This window comes from Rhagoletis pomonella, unplaced genomic scaffold (genome assembly GCF_013731165.1).
Source record: "Rhagoletis pomonella isolate Grant_MI unplaced genomic scaffold, Rhpom_1.0 Rhpom_scaffold_00005, whole genome shotgun sequence".
NCBI classification, from domain to species: domain Eukaryota; kingdom Metazoa; phylum Arthropoda; class Insecta; order Diptera; family Tephritidae; genus Rhagoletis; species Rhagoletis pomonella.
In genome coordinates, this window is record NW_023458559.1 from 39,137,276 (window position 1) to 39,154,534 (window position 17,259).

Genomic DNA, 17,259 nt, shown 5'->3' on the forward strand with positions numbered 1-17,259 from the left:
AAAATTAAGAAAGTTGCAAAAAAAAACATGTTTGCAGATTTTTAAAAATCTGCAAAAAATATGTGATAGAGTGTATATCAAAGATTTAACTGACAGATTTTTAAAGGGTGTATCGATATAGGGCCTGAGATAGTAATTGTTTCGTAAAGCATTGACTGATAAAAAAATTTTTTTAAATAAAAACTTTAATTAGATCAAAATACGTGAAGTGTGCCACTTAAAAGACTTTTCTTTTGGATAACCAATATAGTTACGTACTTTGGTAGAGGTCCAGGTAATATTTGTTTCCCTATACTTTATTTTGCAATAATCCTGTTACGTTACGAAAAATCGCGAATTTAATATTTACATATGTAATCATTTTTTTGATTGGTCATACCTCCTGAACGGGCAGAGATAACTTAGTCATTTTGGTTAAAAAAAAGCGGAAACTCCATCTTTTAAGCACAAATTATTAAATTTGTTTTTTTTTTTTTTTAATGTCATTTATTTGGAAAGCACTACGCAGTTTATTCCATTTCATACCTGTGTGATAAGATTTGCAAATGAATGGCTCATGTCAAATTTCTTTGGCGAATAATTGTCTGTATTCTTCACTGACTTTAATAACACAGGTCTGCGAAATTTAAATTTTTCCCCTCTCCAATAAATATGTAATTTTTTTTGAATGAATATGTTAAATTAAAATACATCTTTCGTTTTTTCTAGCACGTCGAGATGTTTTTTTTTATTGGCGACATGTATATTTTAGACCTTTTAGCAATTTACAAAAATTAATTTATTTCGAATTGAATTTTTATTTAAAAACCAACATTACTACGCGCATTACTAGCGTTAACTTCAAAATTACTTAAGTTTTTCTGAAGTACTTAGTCTATTTTGGGTATTTTAAGCGAATGCTGTTGGTTTTTAAGTAAAAATTCAATTTTAAATTTATTAATATTTGGCTTTTCATGTAAATTGCTAAAAATCCTAAAATATACATGTCACCAATAAAAGAATCTCGACGTGCTAGAAAAAACCAAAGATGTATTTTAATTTAGCCAGGCATTAAAAATTACAAATTTATTAATTTGTGGTAAAAAGATTTTTATAAATCTCTCACTCTTTGTCAATAAAAAAGTGCTGATTGTTTTTGTTTTTTTGATACAACCAATATTTATCGAATTATGATGTGATAAACAATGGCTTACGGCGGGACACCTAATATTTTGGATGTTTTATGACTTTTGCAAATTTAATTTTTATTTTTTTTTACATTTCTCGCGTTTTGCCATATCTTAAAGGTATTTCTACATTATACTCAGTTTATATCAAAATCAAAAATCAAAATAATAATAATAATAAATAAAAAAATAAATAAATAAAAAATAATAATAATAATAAATAAAAAAATTGGTTGGAAAGCCTCATAACTAAATTACATTAGAAAACCAATAATCATTCAAGAATCTATTCACTTATGTATTTAAGTACATACATAAATATGTATTAAAAATAGTATATCGCGTATACATAACATTGCAATACTTTCTTCCATAGTCTTTTCTTATTCAATGTAAAATGAATAGTTAATTCGAAATTACATTTGCTACTTGTACTCATAGTAGTAAAAATATGCACTATAAATGTGTTTTCAATACAATTTGTTAATAAACTGTAACGGTATATGTTAGAAGTAATGACAAAAGTATTGTTGTAACGTAAACAATTTAACAATTCTACGATTAATTCGAGGATACTCGTAACAATATATACAGTGATGAGAATATAAATAGGAAAGAGACATTCAAGCAATCTTTTGTTATTTCCCTTTTGTTTATTTAATGTTCACTAGTTTTTTATGAAAGTGTAGCTCGTTATCTGACAAAAACCATTTAAGTAAAAATTTCAAACGTTATACCAAAATTAGCAAAATTGGACAAAGCCTCATCAATATTTTGAGCTTTTTAATTAGATTCTTTAGAAACATTCTGAGTACGCAGTTTTGTAGCCCATTCAATTTTATTGTAACGAAGTGCAAATTTTAAATAGCTAGGACTTACCGTTGAGTTTTGGGATTTTTTTTTGTTGAAGGTGTTGCTGATTTTCTCCATCAAAAAAAAAATTGTCGAACATACTTTGTATAGCAGAAATCGCGTGAACAAACAATTGCCAAAAATCAACGGTTAGTACTAGATACTTCAAACCTGCACTTTATTATATTAAAATTTAAAAAACTACATACCAAGACACATTGGACAGGTAGTATCAGTAGAGCAGCTGATTTGATTGTTTTCAAATTATTTGGTCTCGAAAATGTCAAACATTTTTAATTTCTTCTCACAAAAATTCAAAATTGTTAAAATCAATTTGCATGTGAAACTTTTTTCCATACCAAACAAGCGATTGAATAGCAGCTTTTGGGACGTTCGCCCAACTCAGCAGCATAAACGCTGATTACTGGCCCTTGCTAAGGATGGATCAATGCTTCGAGAAGTAAACAAATTTACTAAGAAAGATAGTTGCAACAATTTCTCTTTTTCAATTTAAATTTTCTATTTTTTTTATTTCACACGGCATACTTTGATTTTGAAGACAGTTTTTGACACTTTCGATACCAGAAGCGACAACAAAATACACGCAAATGTTGTGTTTGCTCTAATGCCTCTACCTGTTTGATATGCCTTGCGGCATACTCAAAAAAATTCTAAAAAATCTGATTAAAGCGTTTAAAATTTTGATGATTTAAAATTCGTCGAATTTTTATAAATGTTCTAGAAAGTTTGAAATTCTGATCTACAGGGTTTTGTTTAGATAGTAAGCCATATTTTCACATAAAAATAATAAACATTTAAATAGCAAAAACTTGCTAAAATGTGTCTTCCCTATTTACATTCTCGCCACCGTACATCGTAAAAACGAAACATGAGAACACAGTTATGGCAGGGAGACTCAGATGCATTAATATTTCAAGCTTTAATAGAATTAAAAAAAGTAAAAACGAAATAACATTGAATGAAGTGCGGATAAAGTAAGAATAATCGGCTAAGAATCGTCCAAAAACGCCATTAGCCAATGCCGACTAATCGGTCGGACTTTAGCCCCATTAGTAATTTTTTTCATTATCCGGCTGTGAATTACAGACAAGTGCGCTTGGCGTATGAAATATATAAAATAGTATAACACATTTAAATCATACCTTGTTACATTGTAAGTGCCCTTGGCTTTCCGCTGCGACAGTAATGGTGTTATCAACAACTCACCGCCCTTCACCGAAAGGTTATCTTCATCATCGGTAAACATGGTGAACTCCTCAGATTTATCGCCGATTGCATTCGAATACATAAACATGTCATAACTCCAAACGGAAGTATCCAGTTTTTGGAAATTCTCTTCAAAAATTAATTCATTTGGTCTGTGCACTTTTTGAGATAATTGTTTGTTTAAATAAACTGTCGTTGAGGTGGGTCTGTATAAGCTGTATGTAGTTACGCTGGGTCCAAATATCGAAGGTGATTTCGTAGTCTTGGCCTTCCAGTCATCGAAATTACAAACATCGACCTGGTGATCGCCACTTTCAATGTCATAGTAAGTTAAGTAAGCTTTCGAAATATGTGCGATGTCAGTGCGTGTAAAAAGATTATCATTATGTTGTACCACAACATTAACTCTGACTTGATCATTTGGATATAGTGTTCTATTTGTTTGTTCACTGATCCATAAATTGCCACGCTGTTCAGTTATCAGATCGTATATTATAGGACACTGCTGATTGATCTCGATGCTGTAGATCACACTTGCTATGCCAGATTCATCTATGAAATTTCAATGGAGAAAGTGAATTATGTAAAATTAAAATATTTGGGAATATTGCTTAAAATACAATATCACCCTGTTAATTTGCCCTTGACCATTTATTTTATTCAACAACTTGTTCAAAAAGCGAACTTTTCTATTGAAAGTTCAACGGTTATTTCGTGTCTTGAATTTATTGTCGGGCGCTACAGACGCGATTAAGGAAAGAAGACATACATAATAAGATATGAACATAACAAAAATGATAGCTTGTGGCTTTGGAAATTTATTTTTCTGAGCTTAGAATTTATTACGGTTTCATCTTAACTAAAAAAAATTATAATTTTACTTCCCAATCATGTTAATTTTTTATTTTAACGAATAAAGTTTTAATTTTTTTCTTATTAAAAAAAATTATTGAAGCTAACCAACTTATTGTACAGTTTACTTAAATTTAGTGATAAACAAGAGGAATCAATTTTTGCAGCCCTCTAAATGGCGTAAACGCGTACATAGTCAACTTGCAGTGCTGGACTGGTCCAAGTTGATTTCCAACTCTGCCGATTACGCCAAAAGTTCAGTGCCGCCTTAGGTGAGGTATTCGCCCAGGGTTTCGAAACATAATCGTCTGAAAAATCGCCATGTCCGCCAGCCGCTACACCAAGTGTAAGGAAGAACTGCAGTAATAAAATGAAATAGAAAATAAATACATATATTTTTGTGTTTATGTAAATGAAATTTAATATATAATAACTGGGAGTGAAATTTGATGTGTAAACATCTGTGTCCCGAAATGGTCCCAATTTGACCTGAACTGGTCCCGGAAAAGTACCGAAACAGCCCCAAAATGGTCCCAAACTAGAACCAAAAAGTCCTGTACTAGTCCCGAAATGATTTCGAAATAGTGACGAATTAGTCCCGAAATGGTCGTAAAAATGTCCCGAGCTGGTCGCGAACACCTAATGAGATTTGTATTCATTTGTAATACTTCTGAATTCGTCTTGGTTTACGCGTGACGGTTTATGCAAACTGTCGAGAACGTTCTCAATGGGAATTATATAAGAACAAAACCCCGTGGAACGTTCCCAAAGAGAACAAAATGCGAACAATAATTTCCCTCGAAGAACAATTCCGTAACTAAAGTCTCAAGAACTTTCTGACAGAGAACGAAGCGGGAACAAATATTCTCTGAACTATTCGCAAAGAACGGAAGCGGGAAATACATTTTTTTTCATACCGTTGCAATAGTTTGAAATGTTTCAATATTAAAATTAATCGAAATAGAACTGAGAGATTATTAGCAAATTAAGTCAACGAAAGACTTAAGACACGAACTTTTCTTGCACAGAAAATGAAAAATTGTTTAAGGTGGACAGTTCACCCCAATGGTAAACGATCTGGAAGTTGAAATGATCCACCTTTCCTCTGGCTTAGAACTATAAATCATGGTTCTCTCTGAAACGGATTTTCAACCCAACACAAAGACGCCCCTCTCATTCTTAACGTTAAGTTCTCAATACTTGTTTTCTCTTGCAAAACGTTCCCCAGACTTTGCTTTCCATTAATACACTAATGTAGTGAATATGCCTAAAACTATGCAACGAGAAGTTGTAGACGGTTATATGTAGTTGCGTTCGACAACACAAAAATTTGTAATAGTTTTCCTAATTTTTACAAGTTGGCGTTCGATAATGACAAAAATTTATTCATCACCCAAAAATTGAGAGAGAAAACGTTCATTTTTCTGCAAGAGAAAAGTTCATTTTGTGCTGGGAAAATTTTAGTCAGCAAAAATTATTAATCACGAAAACATATGATCTGGAAACATATGGTAGCAATTTTTGTAAACAAACAAAATCGATTTTTTCGAGTTTTGGTATTTATATGCTTTTTAGCTGCCTGCTATGTGACTTTATGATAGTGATAACTAGTTTTTACTTCCAGAAATATTCCTGGCGAACATTGAACGTTCACTTTCCTTTTTCTTCCATGGAGGCAACATGAATTTCAGTTTGTTTACAAATAAAACATAAACAAAGTCAGCTGGTGTGTCTTCTTCTTCCTGTTTTTGCGAGTGATTGTTCGTTTACTTTTTTGATTTATCTTCTTTTTGGGAGAGAATTTTCGCTTACGCTCTTGATTTTGATTGTTGGCTGGTGTTGGCTAAATTTGGTATCGAACACAACTAATGATATTACAGATTTTGAGCAGGATTACACTGTAAGCAGTTACAATATTTCTGCTGGAATAAGGCAAATTTTACTCATATCATACACTCAGAAAAAAGAATTTCCTTAAAACAAAAAAAAAACAGTTTCCTTATTTTAGAGTTACGGTTTTTTGCTTAATACTACGAAAAATTTATTCAATTTGAGAAGGTTTTCCTTAGTTCAGGCTTATGCTAAAAATTGGGCGTCATTAATTTGAGGAAGTAAATTTACTCAATATAAGTAACAAATTCCTTAAATAATTTTGAATTTTGTCAGTGCTGTTAAAACAAAGTTAATTGCTTTCCTGGTGAATGTCGGCTGTGGCGTGAAGGCTACTGCTTCTGGTTCTGAGATCGCAGGCTCGAGTCCGGTTGGAGGTGGTTAGAGTAAGGTAAGTCAATTATTTAAATTTAAATATAAATTATAAATTGTAAAATTAATTTCATATATGAAAAAACCTAAATACTCAAATATCATAAAAAATAAATTAAATAATTTTGTTTTAAATACAATTCTAAAAATTACAATTAAAAAAAAAATAAAAAATAAAAAAATATAAAAAAAAAATCCTGCTCTGGGACTCGAACCTTGCATCTCTCGACTAGCACTCCAGAGCTTCGCTCTGTCGGCCATTGTCACTGTTTGAGCGTCACGAGCAAAATGACATACTTATTCCTTTCACGGCGGATGAAATGGCAAGTAAATTTTTCCTAAAAACTAAGCAATTGTGTTTTCCTTAAACTGAGTCAAATCGTTTACTACTCATATTAAGGCAGCCATGTCATTGGAGCCATTTCAAGGTAATATTTCCTTTGAATAATATACTTTTTTCCTAGCATCAAGGAATGTTTTTTCTGAGTGTACCCATAACAAAATATTACATTAACTACTCTATTCTCTGTTTTCTTCACCCATTTACTGAGATAAGGCGTTTTCGAACCGGCAGCCGAGATAGGGCGATCATCCACTCAGCCAATGATATAGGTTTATACCCTAATAAAATCGCAACCAATTAAAATTAAACTTAATAAACTTAAGGTCTTTTGGCAAACCAGTAAAAATAAATTCATACATAGTAAACAAACCTCTTGATCAAACGGCGCCATGTAATTGCCATTCGCCCAAGCATTATTGTAACCATTTGCCTTTTGTGCAAATCCACCATCCACAGTGCCATAATTTTTTCCATCCACATCCAAACTAAGCTGGCGATCATTCCATGTAAGCGAGTAGATATGAAACGTTTCGCCGAAATGCTGGTCCTGGCTGGTATTCGCCATGAAAGTGTCACGCGTATTTGCCTCTGAAGAGAGTACGGCGCCGCCATGAAGTACACGCCCACCCTCTTCAACGCCCTCACGCGTCTGCAAATTGAGATTGCTACGAATAAATGCAATACGCATTTGACCCGAGGCATAGGGGTGTTGACCATAGAAGTTGACCAGGGGTTCGAGTAGAAGAACTGTATAAGAAAACTTTTCAGTCTCTAAGGGTTAATAAAATCACGTACATATATATGCGACACAAACTTACGTGGGAAAAGCCAATCGCCTTTTGGCAGCTTGGCGCGCACTTCTACGCGCCCATATTTGAAGGTGAAGGCATGCTTGGTGTTGATGCGTGCAGAGAGCACTGGCGGTAGTACAACCTGACCGAAGGGTTGTCGCTGACATTCCACTTGAGGATTCTGATTAGCGGTACAACTGCGAAAATAATAGAAGTTTTATTAACTAAATAAACATTTGCTAGGACTTCACACTCACCGTGTTCCCAAATTTAAATGTCCCCTACGTATATTCGTATCCGGACTATCATTACCCCAAAGACGAGGTTCAATTTTCAACACACCATTTGTCAGCTCAGCATTTGTATCATATAAGACGAATTCTGCATCAGCGACATCAAGCGGTAGACGTACTTCGTAACGCCAACGCGAGGAATCCAATTCGGTGCCGTCGAAAGTTTCTTCGAATATCAGTTGTCCCTTGCAAATGTTACGATTGCGTATAGTCGTCAAAGAGGATTCACATTCTTCGCCTATGATTGGCGGTTTTTTGCTGGTAATTTGGGGTTCATCGCTCGTAACTCGTGACCTTTCGGTAGTAATTGCCGGCTGCACTTCATTACTATGCTGAGATGGCCCTCCTGGTGTTGTCTGTCGTACTGTGATAGGCGAGGACATGCTACGATAACGGCTTTTATTATATTGCACATCGGTCCACACATAGATGATATCATCATCTTGAAGGTGACGTTGGCTCTCAAAAAACCATTGATTTGCTGCTTGCGTACGTATTCGACCGGAAAATTCGCCTGGTTCAAAGCCTTTGAATGGCCGATTGCGATTTATATTGAAAGCCACATTTTCGATGCCCGTTTCATCTGTATGAATAACACTGTATAAGAATATTGAAGACGCGCTTTTCCAATCATGGCTACATATTGCTTTGGAGAGTTATAACTTTATCCACATAAATTCTTCTACTAGGTGCAAAACACGGATTAGCTTATGGAATCGGACAAAGCGGTGGATTCTCAATTATTTGTGCGGATCCCAGTTGCCGGTCGGATTCCGCAATGATATGAGTAAACCATATAGTAGTAAACCGAAGGCCCCCCAAGACGGCTTTCTCTTCCCGACTTAGTGACTTATGCGGACGACTGAGCCATCTTGGCGATAAAGCAAAATATCGACCGCCTTTGCGAGATTACTGGCTATTTCTCTTCAAGCTTCAAGATTCTTCACAAAATCCCAGGCGTCATCCTTGATAGCCTGCTATGCTTCTGCGCGCACACCACCACCAATTTTTTTTTAGCTTCGGTCTAAAAGTAAGGTTGTCAAGTCACTTGTCGGCTGCCTGCTTTGAGTGCGGACAAGGAAACCTTACTCATGATGACCAATTTACTGGCCAGTCGGTGGTGAGCTAAGATGTGCCAAACTTCAAAGAACGCAACTCCTTGCAGCAGCAGGTTTCTTTCTCATGTCTTTCGAAGCAATAAGTATTGGGATGCCACCCATCCTAAAAATGCTGTACCGCCCAATGAAACGTCACCTAAACATGTAATAACGTGCCTCCTCAGCTTTAAGGCCGACGTTAGGCCGCGGAAATAGGATAACGAAGATATTCACTCCAGTTGGAGATACGATATAGTACACACGTTGCGTCAATTACTGGTACAACAAATTAGTTTTACCTACCCATCGAAACATCCATAAAGACACTTAGGTGTCCACTGAACCAAGAGTCAATGTGTAAGGACAAAGCTCACGCCACAGTACTCCTAAAAGGCGGGGTGAGAATAGCAATAACGAGGCTTAGAAAAACTCAGTCGCTTGGAGCTTACGGTCAAGCTGTTAAGTGTGCTTTGCCCAATCCACAATCCTGCTGTTCGCACCAAGTAAGGCGGGTTAAGGCTTATTGACAATGCATATAAGATTCTATTGACGATACCATGTGAAGTATTGAATCCCTTCAGAAAGCTATGATTGAGTCTTATCAGTGTGGCTTCAAACCTGTTAAATTCACCATTGACCACATTTCATCCCGACAATGTGACAATTCCAGTAGAAGTAGAACAACAAATCAACAAAACACCTTTTTGTCGATTTTAGAGCAGCTTTTGACAGTACACCGAGAAGTTGACTCTACGACATCATGTGTTAATTTGGGACCCCCGCAAAACTAATACGGCTTTGTGGAGTGACAAGGAGCACAACTTTTAACTCCGTTCAAATTATGAAGGACCCGTTTGATACTAAAAGCGAGGTAGATGTTAGACTTGACTTTCATGCGACTTGTTCAATTTGAAGCTGGAAGGCGTAATACCTAGGATCCAGAATTAACGCCAACTATAGTGCCAGCCTCGAGATTAAACGACAGGTGATACCTTGGGAGTTTAGTAGGAAAACGGAAATGGCGATCTAAAATCGAGAAAAGTTGATGATGTCGACCAATGACATCAAAGGTTTGAAAAGCATAACATTTTCTTGATTACACTGTCTTCGGATTGCCGTTCATATGGATGATAATGATGCTTCAGTTAACACATTATTTGATTCCACACCCAGGGATGGGCAATAAAAGCAAGAGCGCCTTCGAATAAAATTGGAAGCTTAAGCGCAGATGGCACAGAAGTTGGTGTGAATAACCGGAGTTCGGTTAAAAAGAAAAACAAATGTGAACATTTTTGTGTGGGTAAAATTTCCATTAACCCAGCTTTAAATGTGTACAAATTTTTCATTAGTAACAGCCTGTGTTCACTGATGTTCCAAGTGATTGTGGTATTTTCTAAGAGAATTCTAATCGCAAATATAATCGTAAAAAAATTTTTGTTGCATACTTTTAGGCATATGCTGAAATAAAAAAAAATACTGAAATAATTTTCACTTGGGTTTTTGATATGTAAAAATCTTTGCTACCTGTGTGGGCAAAAATTTGTGTAAACTGTCACGCGTAAACCAAGACGAATTCAGAAGTAGTAAAAATTAAAACAAATCTAATCAGCTGTTTTTGCAACAATGCTCGTTGATATAATAACAGATTGGCGCTTACAAAATATGTTAGTGTTTGGCCGAGCTTCTCTCTGACTTGTAGCATACGCCTTGATATTGTCACACAAAGCGGAGGGACCTACAATTTTACGACGACTCCGAACGGCGGTCTATTTTTATGAGAAGCTGTTTTTCATAGCAAAAATGCACTCTGAGATTTGCCAATGTCTGCCGAGGGGTGACCGCTATTAGAAACAACGTTTACTTTTCTTTTGTTTTTGGTGTTAGTCGCAAAATGGGCTCGAACTCAGGCCTTGCAGAATGGTAGTGCGCACTTCTAACCACCACACCACACTCATTGATATTGTTTAGGATCATTTCGGGCCTAGTTCGGCAGTAGTTCGGGACTCCTTCAGCGCTTTTTCGGGCGTAATTTGGGAACAGTTCGGGACTTTTTCGGGACTAGTTCTTGATATCGATGTTTACACTTCAAATTTCAAGAGTACCAGGTACTCCCACTTTTGTTTTTGTGCTCCCAACTCAAACCAACGAACAGTTTTAGCGTTAATAAATCTTAATACGGGCTTAAACAAAATTTTTGTTTAGTTGAATATATTAATTCGTGAGTTACATACATATGTATAGTGAAATCTTATCTGGACAAAGTTATAACTGATTAAATTTATGCTTTTGTATAAACAAATCTTTGCAATATACAAATGTGTGTATTTATGTATATATGCTTGTTATCAGTATGAATTAGGGTGATCCAAAAAAAGTGAAGTTGAAATTTTAATACTATCACCCCCTACGATTGTTCTATACCGAAAAATATACCCCGGAAAACTCTGTTCGTCTTCAGGAGACTTCCAATAACTATACCCAATCGTTTATTGAACCATTTTTTAATATAAAATTTTTTATAGGTCCTCCAAAACCCACAAAAAAAGGTTACGGGGGAGCCATAACATTCGGTAGCATCAAAAAATGGTAAAAAAAGACAATTATTACTGGAAGTCCCCTGTAGGGAAACAGAGTTATATGCCATTTCTACGAAAAATGTTTTTTTCATATAAAATACATGGAAAACTTTGAGCGAGCTCTAAATATTTCCTGATTTCAAAATAAAAAAAATGGGCGGTAATTTTTTTTCTGTTTAGAATAGTCCTAGGGGGTCAAACCATTAAAATTCGATATTTTCTTATTTCACATGCATTTTTGGACCTCTCTAATGTGCATTTCGTGTTAAAGGTTATTGATATGAATTTGATTTCATAGAAAAAAAGGTATGTATAATTTTGTTTGGTGAATTCTTAGAAAAACGAACAAAAGTTAAGCAATGGGGAAACCGATTAAAATAACTGATACAAATACTGATTGTACGTACATATAAAAAAAACTTGGTCAACGATAAATTATTAAATATTTAGGAGCACAAAATAAAATAAAAATATTTAGCATTTATAGGTTAATATGTAAGTAGTAAGTTAGCCTTAGCCCAAAGAATTTTGTTTTTTCAAGAAAAGCTATTGTTAGCCACAAGCCATCACCTCAAAGGGTCTTCCCCGTACACACACACACACACAAAATAAAAAACAAAACAAACTCATTCAAAAATTAAAAATTTTATTTTCACTCACGCGGTATTGACACTCGATATCCGTTCTGAAGTATCTCAAGCTTGGCTTGTGGTATCTTATAGCACATTACCGTCAGGTTGCCGAAGCAGCAAAGCCAAATGAAAAAAAATACTAAAGTTACGCAGCTGCGCATCTTTTTTTTTGTTTGAAAAGCACTTAGAACTAAACCGAAATAAGAAATTCCTGAACTGTCTTAGTCGAATGATAGCCGCAAACTGATCGGTAAAGTAGCTTTTTGCATAAGAATTGCATAGAAAGCAGACTCATTCTCAGACAGAACTTGAGCGAAGCTGAGCATCTAGCAGATAGGTACCTACCTGCATTTTATTATGTGCGCGTAATTTGCAACAGGTTTTGAGTAAAATAGTGAGCAGAGCTTCAGACAAATACTTGGTTTATCAAATGTTTAAAATAATAAATTGTTTGAAACCCAGAAGAAAGATAACAGTGGGGTTGAGAGATTTGCAGCTGCAATACATTTCAAAGGCAAGTGAGTGAGCTAAATGAAATTCGCTAAAGGAAATTCGCATTAGCCTCTTTCGGTAACATAAGCTTTTCTTATCCTTCTGAACCCATCTGAGCCTAATAGCAATAGGGATGGACAATTCTAGTTGGCACTTAGGCCAGCATAGTGCGCACGGATTGTATGTTAGCTTGCCTGATCCGTGCATTCTCTGATCGAGACACTACGTTCTTACTCAGTTTTGCAATCAAAGTGGAGGCCTAGTCTCAACTTATAACAATTTACTAGTTCTCTAGTCTGCAAAATTTACTTCGCCGCTTCGACAGTACTAAAAGGAGTGTCTGAATTTTGCATCCCTGCGAAACTAATACTCATTAGAATTGGGAAGGACCTCTCCGACCCGTTTGTTACCTACAGAGGTTTCTGACAAAGCGACTGCCTTTCGTGTGATTTCTTACTACAAGAGCGTGCAAAAATATCGTGGCGACCCGTGAGGAGTTTTACGGTTTCACGGTCAAAGCCCTTACATCCGTTATTGTAGCATCACCGACTCGCATGTGTGAGTGCAACGTGGACTTGTTCAGCTTGTAAATAGGATACTCTATTGATTTCTTTGGGAAAAGCAGTATTAGATCAATAAAGTATGCGATAAATGAAAAAGAGACACAAATCTAATAGGCCTGATAATGTACAGACATACTGTAAACGGTGACGAATCGAGTTTTCTGATATCTTTGCAGCTGATTTCATGCCAAAATCACCCCTCCGCCTTTGTCAGTGTGAACAGAACAGCAGTAGCTTCACTCCACTCGACCTTGCTTCGTTCGGCTTCCGCTTTCCGTGTGTAACAGTAGCGAGAAGATACTACTCAGCGGAAGCGCCGGTTTCATTATTCTTAAACGTAAGACCTCGAAAATACCACTAATATTATCGAGCACACACAAAATTAACGCAGTCTTCCGCCTTTGCTTAGCTGGAAGAAACGATTTTTTGACGTCCTCTGGCATACCACAGCGCCAACTCAGTCAGGCGTGTGTCAAGTTCCAGTTTCCGCTCATCCAGGGAGTAATGCGATGTCCTCGATAGGGGTTGGTTTACAGTCAGAGGCCTTCAGTGTGTATTTTGACGAAGCCTTCCATATATAGCTAGAGAACTTGCTTCCTTTCTTTTTCCTGGCCACCGAAAAGGCTGCCTGATAAACTAGAAGGAAAATAATTAACAAAAAAGGAGCCAAAGTACTGGCGCTAGACACAGCGAGCAAAAGCCTTCACCCGATTACTCTGAAACCGCATCGACGGTGCACAGAGACTATGTAGGGAAATCGTAACTCCTCGCCGAAGAGAGAAAGCAGCCGATTCAGGAATATTCTCTGCCACATCAAATGTAGGTACGATGACATTGTGGCAGAGCAAGTGTTGGCGAAGCTCAGTCGATGATATAGCTCCGCTACCACCAAAATTACTCTCGAATTTCACGGAATTCTTAATAAGGAGTTAGAGGTTGTAGTACTGTGAGAACTGAAATTGGAAAACAGGGAGGAACAGTTTCCGACCAAACAACCGCTATGGACGACTATGTGTTTACACGGAAACATTAGAGTCCCTATGTTTCTCTCTCAACAACAAAAAAAATACTACAATTCTGCTGAAGTTGATACAGTTTCCCTATCCCCCAATCGAAGTGTTTATTTAAAGTTTCGTAATGAGCTATTAAATCGATTACCGTTGGCCTGTGTTACGCACACATCTCTATGACTACTGCCTGTTTAACAAAATAACCGTTGACTTACACTGGCATAGACGGTTTTTTATTCACTTGGGCTCCCTTTGGCTTTCAAAATAAGTCGAACATCCACTCAAACAAATTTCAAAATTTTTCTTTGGAAGCATTGCAATTTTCGTATATTTTTAACATTTCACTATAATCCATTAAAAGCATAGACATAGAACTTAGAAAGGAGCATGCCTTGCTTTACGGCCTCTAATTTACGGCTTGCCAGAGACCATATGGAAAATACTGGGAGGAGGCGCGCTAAAACCTCCACAACACACCGCTCGCATGTAAGCAACACCAGCCTGGTCGCAGCTACCACCGCGGAATTAAATGAATCTGTAAAGGCGGCCATTGTTGCGCACAACAACAAGAAGATGACCAAAGAATGCACTGAGTTTCTCAAAGTCATGGGCTACACGCCGCAAACGCTCCACAGACGACCAGGATCTAAAAAGGAGAAATTGAATAAGAATCAAGCAATGTTGACTCAGAAGGAGCTGGAGCGCCTAAAGAATTCATCGAAGGTAGTTACACTTGAAGATCGACTGGAAGTGCTGAGAAAACAAGAAGAGGAACGCAATCGCATGGAAAGGGAGACCGAGGAGTTGCGTTTACGGTTCAAGAAAATTGATGATGCGCGGCAGAAGGCGCTGGAGGAAAATGCTGAGAAGGAAGATCTCTTCGGGGCTGGTGAGAAAGTTAAAGTTCTAGAGCGTGCTTTTCTTGCCAGACACGAGCAGGAGGAGGAGGTGCGTCGCGTCAATCGCATCATATTGAATGCCAAATGTCAGGCGGTGCGCGATGCGCAGATACAGGAAAAGGAAGATTTCCAACGAGAATTGCGCGACGAAGAGATACGTATGGATCGCATGGTACTGGAACGTGCCACCGACGCGCTCAAAAAGGAGGACGCCAATGAAGAGAAGAAAAAAGAGGAGAAACTGAAGTATGCCTGTGAGATACGCAACCAGTTGCATGAGCGCGAAAATTTACGCTTTCTGGAAGCGGAGCGCTTGGAGGAAGAAGCGAAGCGTATACGCAAAGCTAACGAACTCACACGTGTCGAGGATGAACGCCAAGCAAAGCTGCAGCGCGAACGTAAGCTGAAGTTCCGCGAGGAGTTGAATCGCATCACTGAGATGGCAGCACTTTTCCGCAAGATGCTGTGCGAACAGGAGCGCGAGGCTGATATGCGCGCGGCCGCCTATATGCGTGAGAAGCAGAAGAAGGAGCGCGAACTGGCTTTGGAAAAGAAGGTGGCACTCGAGGCGGCCGAAAGTAAGCGGCAGCGTATATTTATATTGGCGCAAAAGGTGTTGGAGTCAAAGACAGCTAGCGAAGAGCTGAGCTATATGCGCGAACAGGAGCGCATCGAACGTGAGTATCGGCGCAAAGAAAAGGAGGCAGCGTTGCGCAAGAAACAAATCGAAAAGGAATTGGCCGAAGCACGTGAGCGGCAATTGCGCGAAACAAAACACAGGCAAGCGTTGCAGATAGCGCGCGCCGAAAAAGACTTTGACCACTTAATGGCGCAAGTAAAACAGTATGAAGAGAAGCAGAAACAGCAGGAAGCGCAGCGCGAGCGTCAAAATGAGTGCTATCGCCAGGCTATCATAAAGCAAATGACCGAGAAAGAGTTGGAGCGTCGCCGCTTGCTCGATTTGGATCGCGCACAAGCTTTAGATTGGCGTGAGGGCGAACGCCAACGTGATCGCAATATACGCGCTGTGATCGATGCAAAGTTGGCGGCAATGCGGGATGCCTGCTTGCCGGAGAAGTACATAAAGGAAGTGGAAATGCAATTGGCGAAAATCAAGGGTCAAAAAACTTTACTCACTAAAACCAAATGAGCTTGTGGGTTTATTTGATCACATTTATTCTGCGAGCGCAAACTTTTTTGAAATCAAACGGCTTACAACATACGGAGCAAAGATGTAATAAAATGTTTTGAGATTTCAAAAAATTTTTTTACAATAAGCTGTACATCATTTTTCTAATTTCATTAAATACATAATCTTAAACACAATCAATCGGTGATCTTAATTTTCTATTGGAATTAAAAGGGTATTAGGCAATATTAATCAAAACTTTCAGCCGTTATTTATTGATTTAACTTTTTTTTTCTGGGCAAATAACCTAGTAACCCGCTAATGCTCTGCCACAAAATCTAACCCATAGTATTCACCAAAAACTACATACTAACCTCTTGTTCGGAAATGCATCAATGCAAAGCAAGCATCAGTATCTTATTTATAATATTAATACCTGTGTTCGTATGGAAGAGTAGCTGGCTTTAGTATAATGCGGCAGCCCCTTTATTCTTTAAACAAGGAATTTTTTGATGAGACTTAATAGGATTATTGACTTGTTAGTATCGGAACTATTTCTGCACGTTTATTTGCCAAAAGTTCCTCAACGCATTGGCGCCATTGAGTCATTCGTAATAGTATGCTGCGAATGCCGCATTATACTAAAGCCAGCCTTTCGACATAAGTCAGCCTTTCGATAAGATACTGTTCTATAGGAACACAGAACATAATTGATGGAAATGCACGCAAATAAGTTCCAATTCGGCACTTAAACGTAGTTGAGCATATTGCTCGTTTTCATCACTTATATTTTAGAAATAAGAGACTTATGCATGCTTTGCAGTGATGGGTTTCCGAAAAGGGGGATACTTATCAAAACAGCAACGGGAATAAAAGGTCCGCCCAAAGACGATCATTAAAAGGTCCTGTTAGAGGATCATAACAAGCCTATGATTAGGTTTAATATTAAAGTCCCATACCCGCAGAGTTAAACATTTTTTTATTCACATTGTCGGCTGTTCCGTTTCTCACAATTTATTTATTTAATATCTTGAATAAATTAGTAGAATGTATACAAGGCATTTAAGAAAAAAAA

At 37.3% G+C, this 17,259-nt stretch overlaps 2 protein-coding genes across 2 annotated transcripts; one reads left to right on the top strand and one right to left on the bottom strand.

The window, feature by feature from the left end:
* Window positions 1-3,682: 3,682 nt before the first annotated feature.
* Window positions 3,683-12,565, bottom strand: LOC118738918 (gram-negative bacteria-binding protein 1-like; the record flags this gene model as incomplete). Its single annotated transcript, XM_036469968.1, is given in 6 exon segments — window positions 3,683-3,797; window positions 4,290-4,454; window positions 7,073-7,449; window positions 7,521-7,690; window positions 7,751-8,369; window positions 12,120-12,565. Coding segments are annotated over 6 exon segments (1,479 nt in total). The 3' UTR covers window positions 3,683-3,782.
* A 1,608-nt stretch (window positions 12,566-14,173) lies between these two features.
* Window positions 14,174-16,275, top strand: LOC118738917 (cilia- and flagella-associated protein 45). The gene has a single exon (XM_036469967.1). It carries the CDS (start codon window positions 14,544-14,546, stop codon window positions 16,203-16,205), a length of 1,662 nt encoding a protein of 553 aa, XP_036325860.1. The 5' UTR covers window positions 14,174-14,543; the 3' UTR covers window positions 16,206-16,275.
* The last annotated feature ends 984 nt before the right edge of the window (window positions 16,276-17,259 follow it).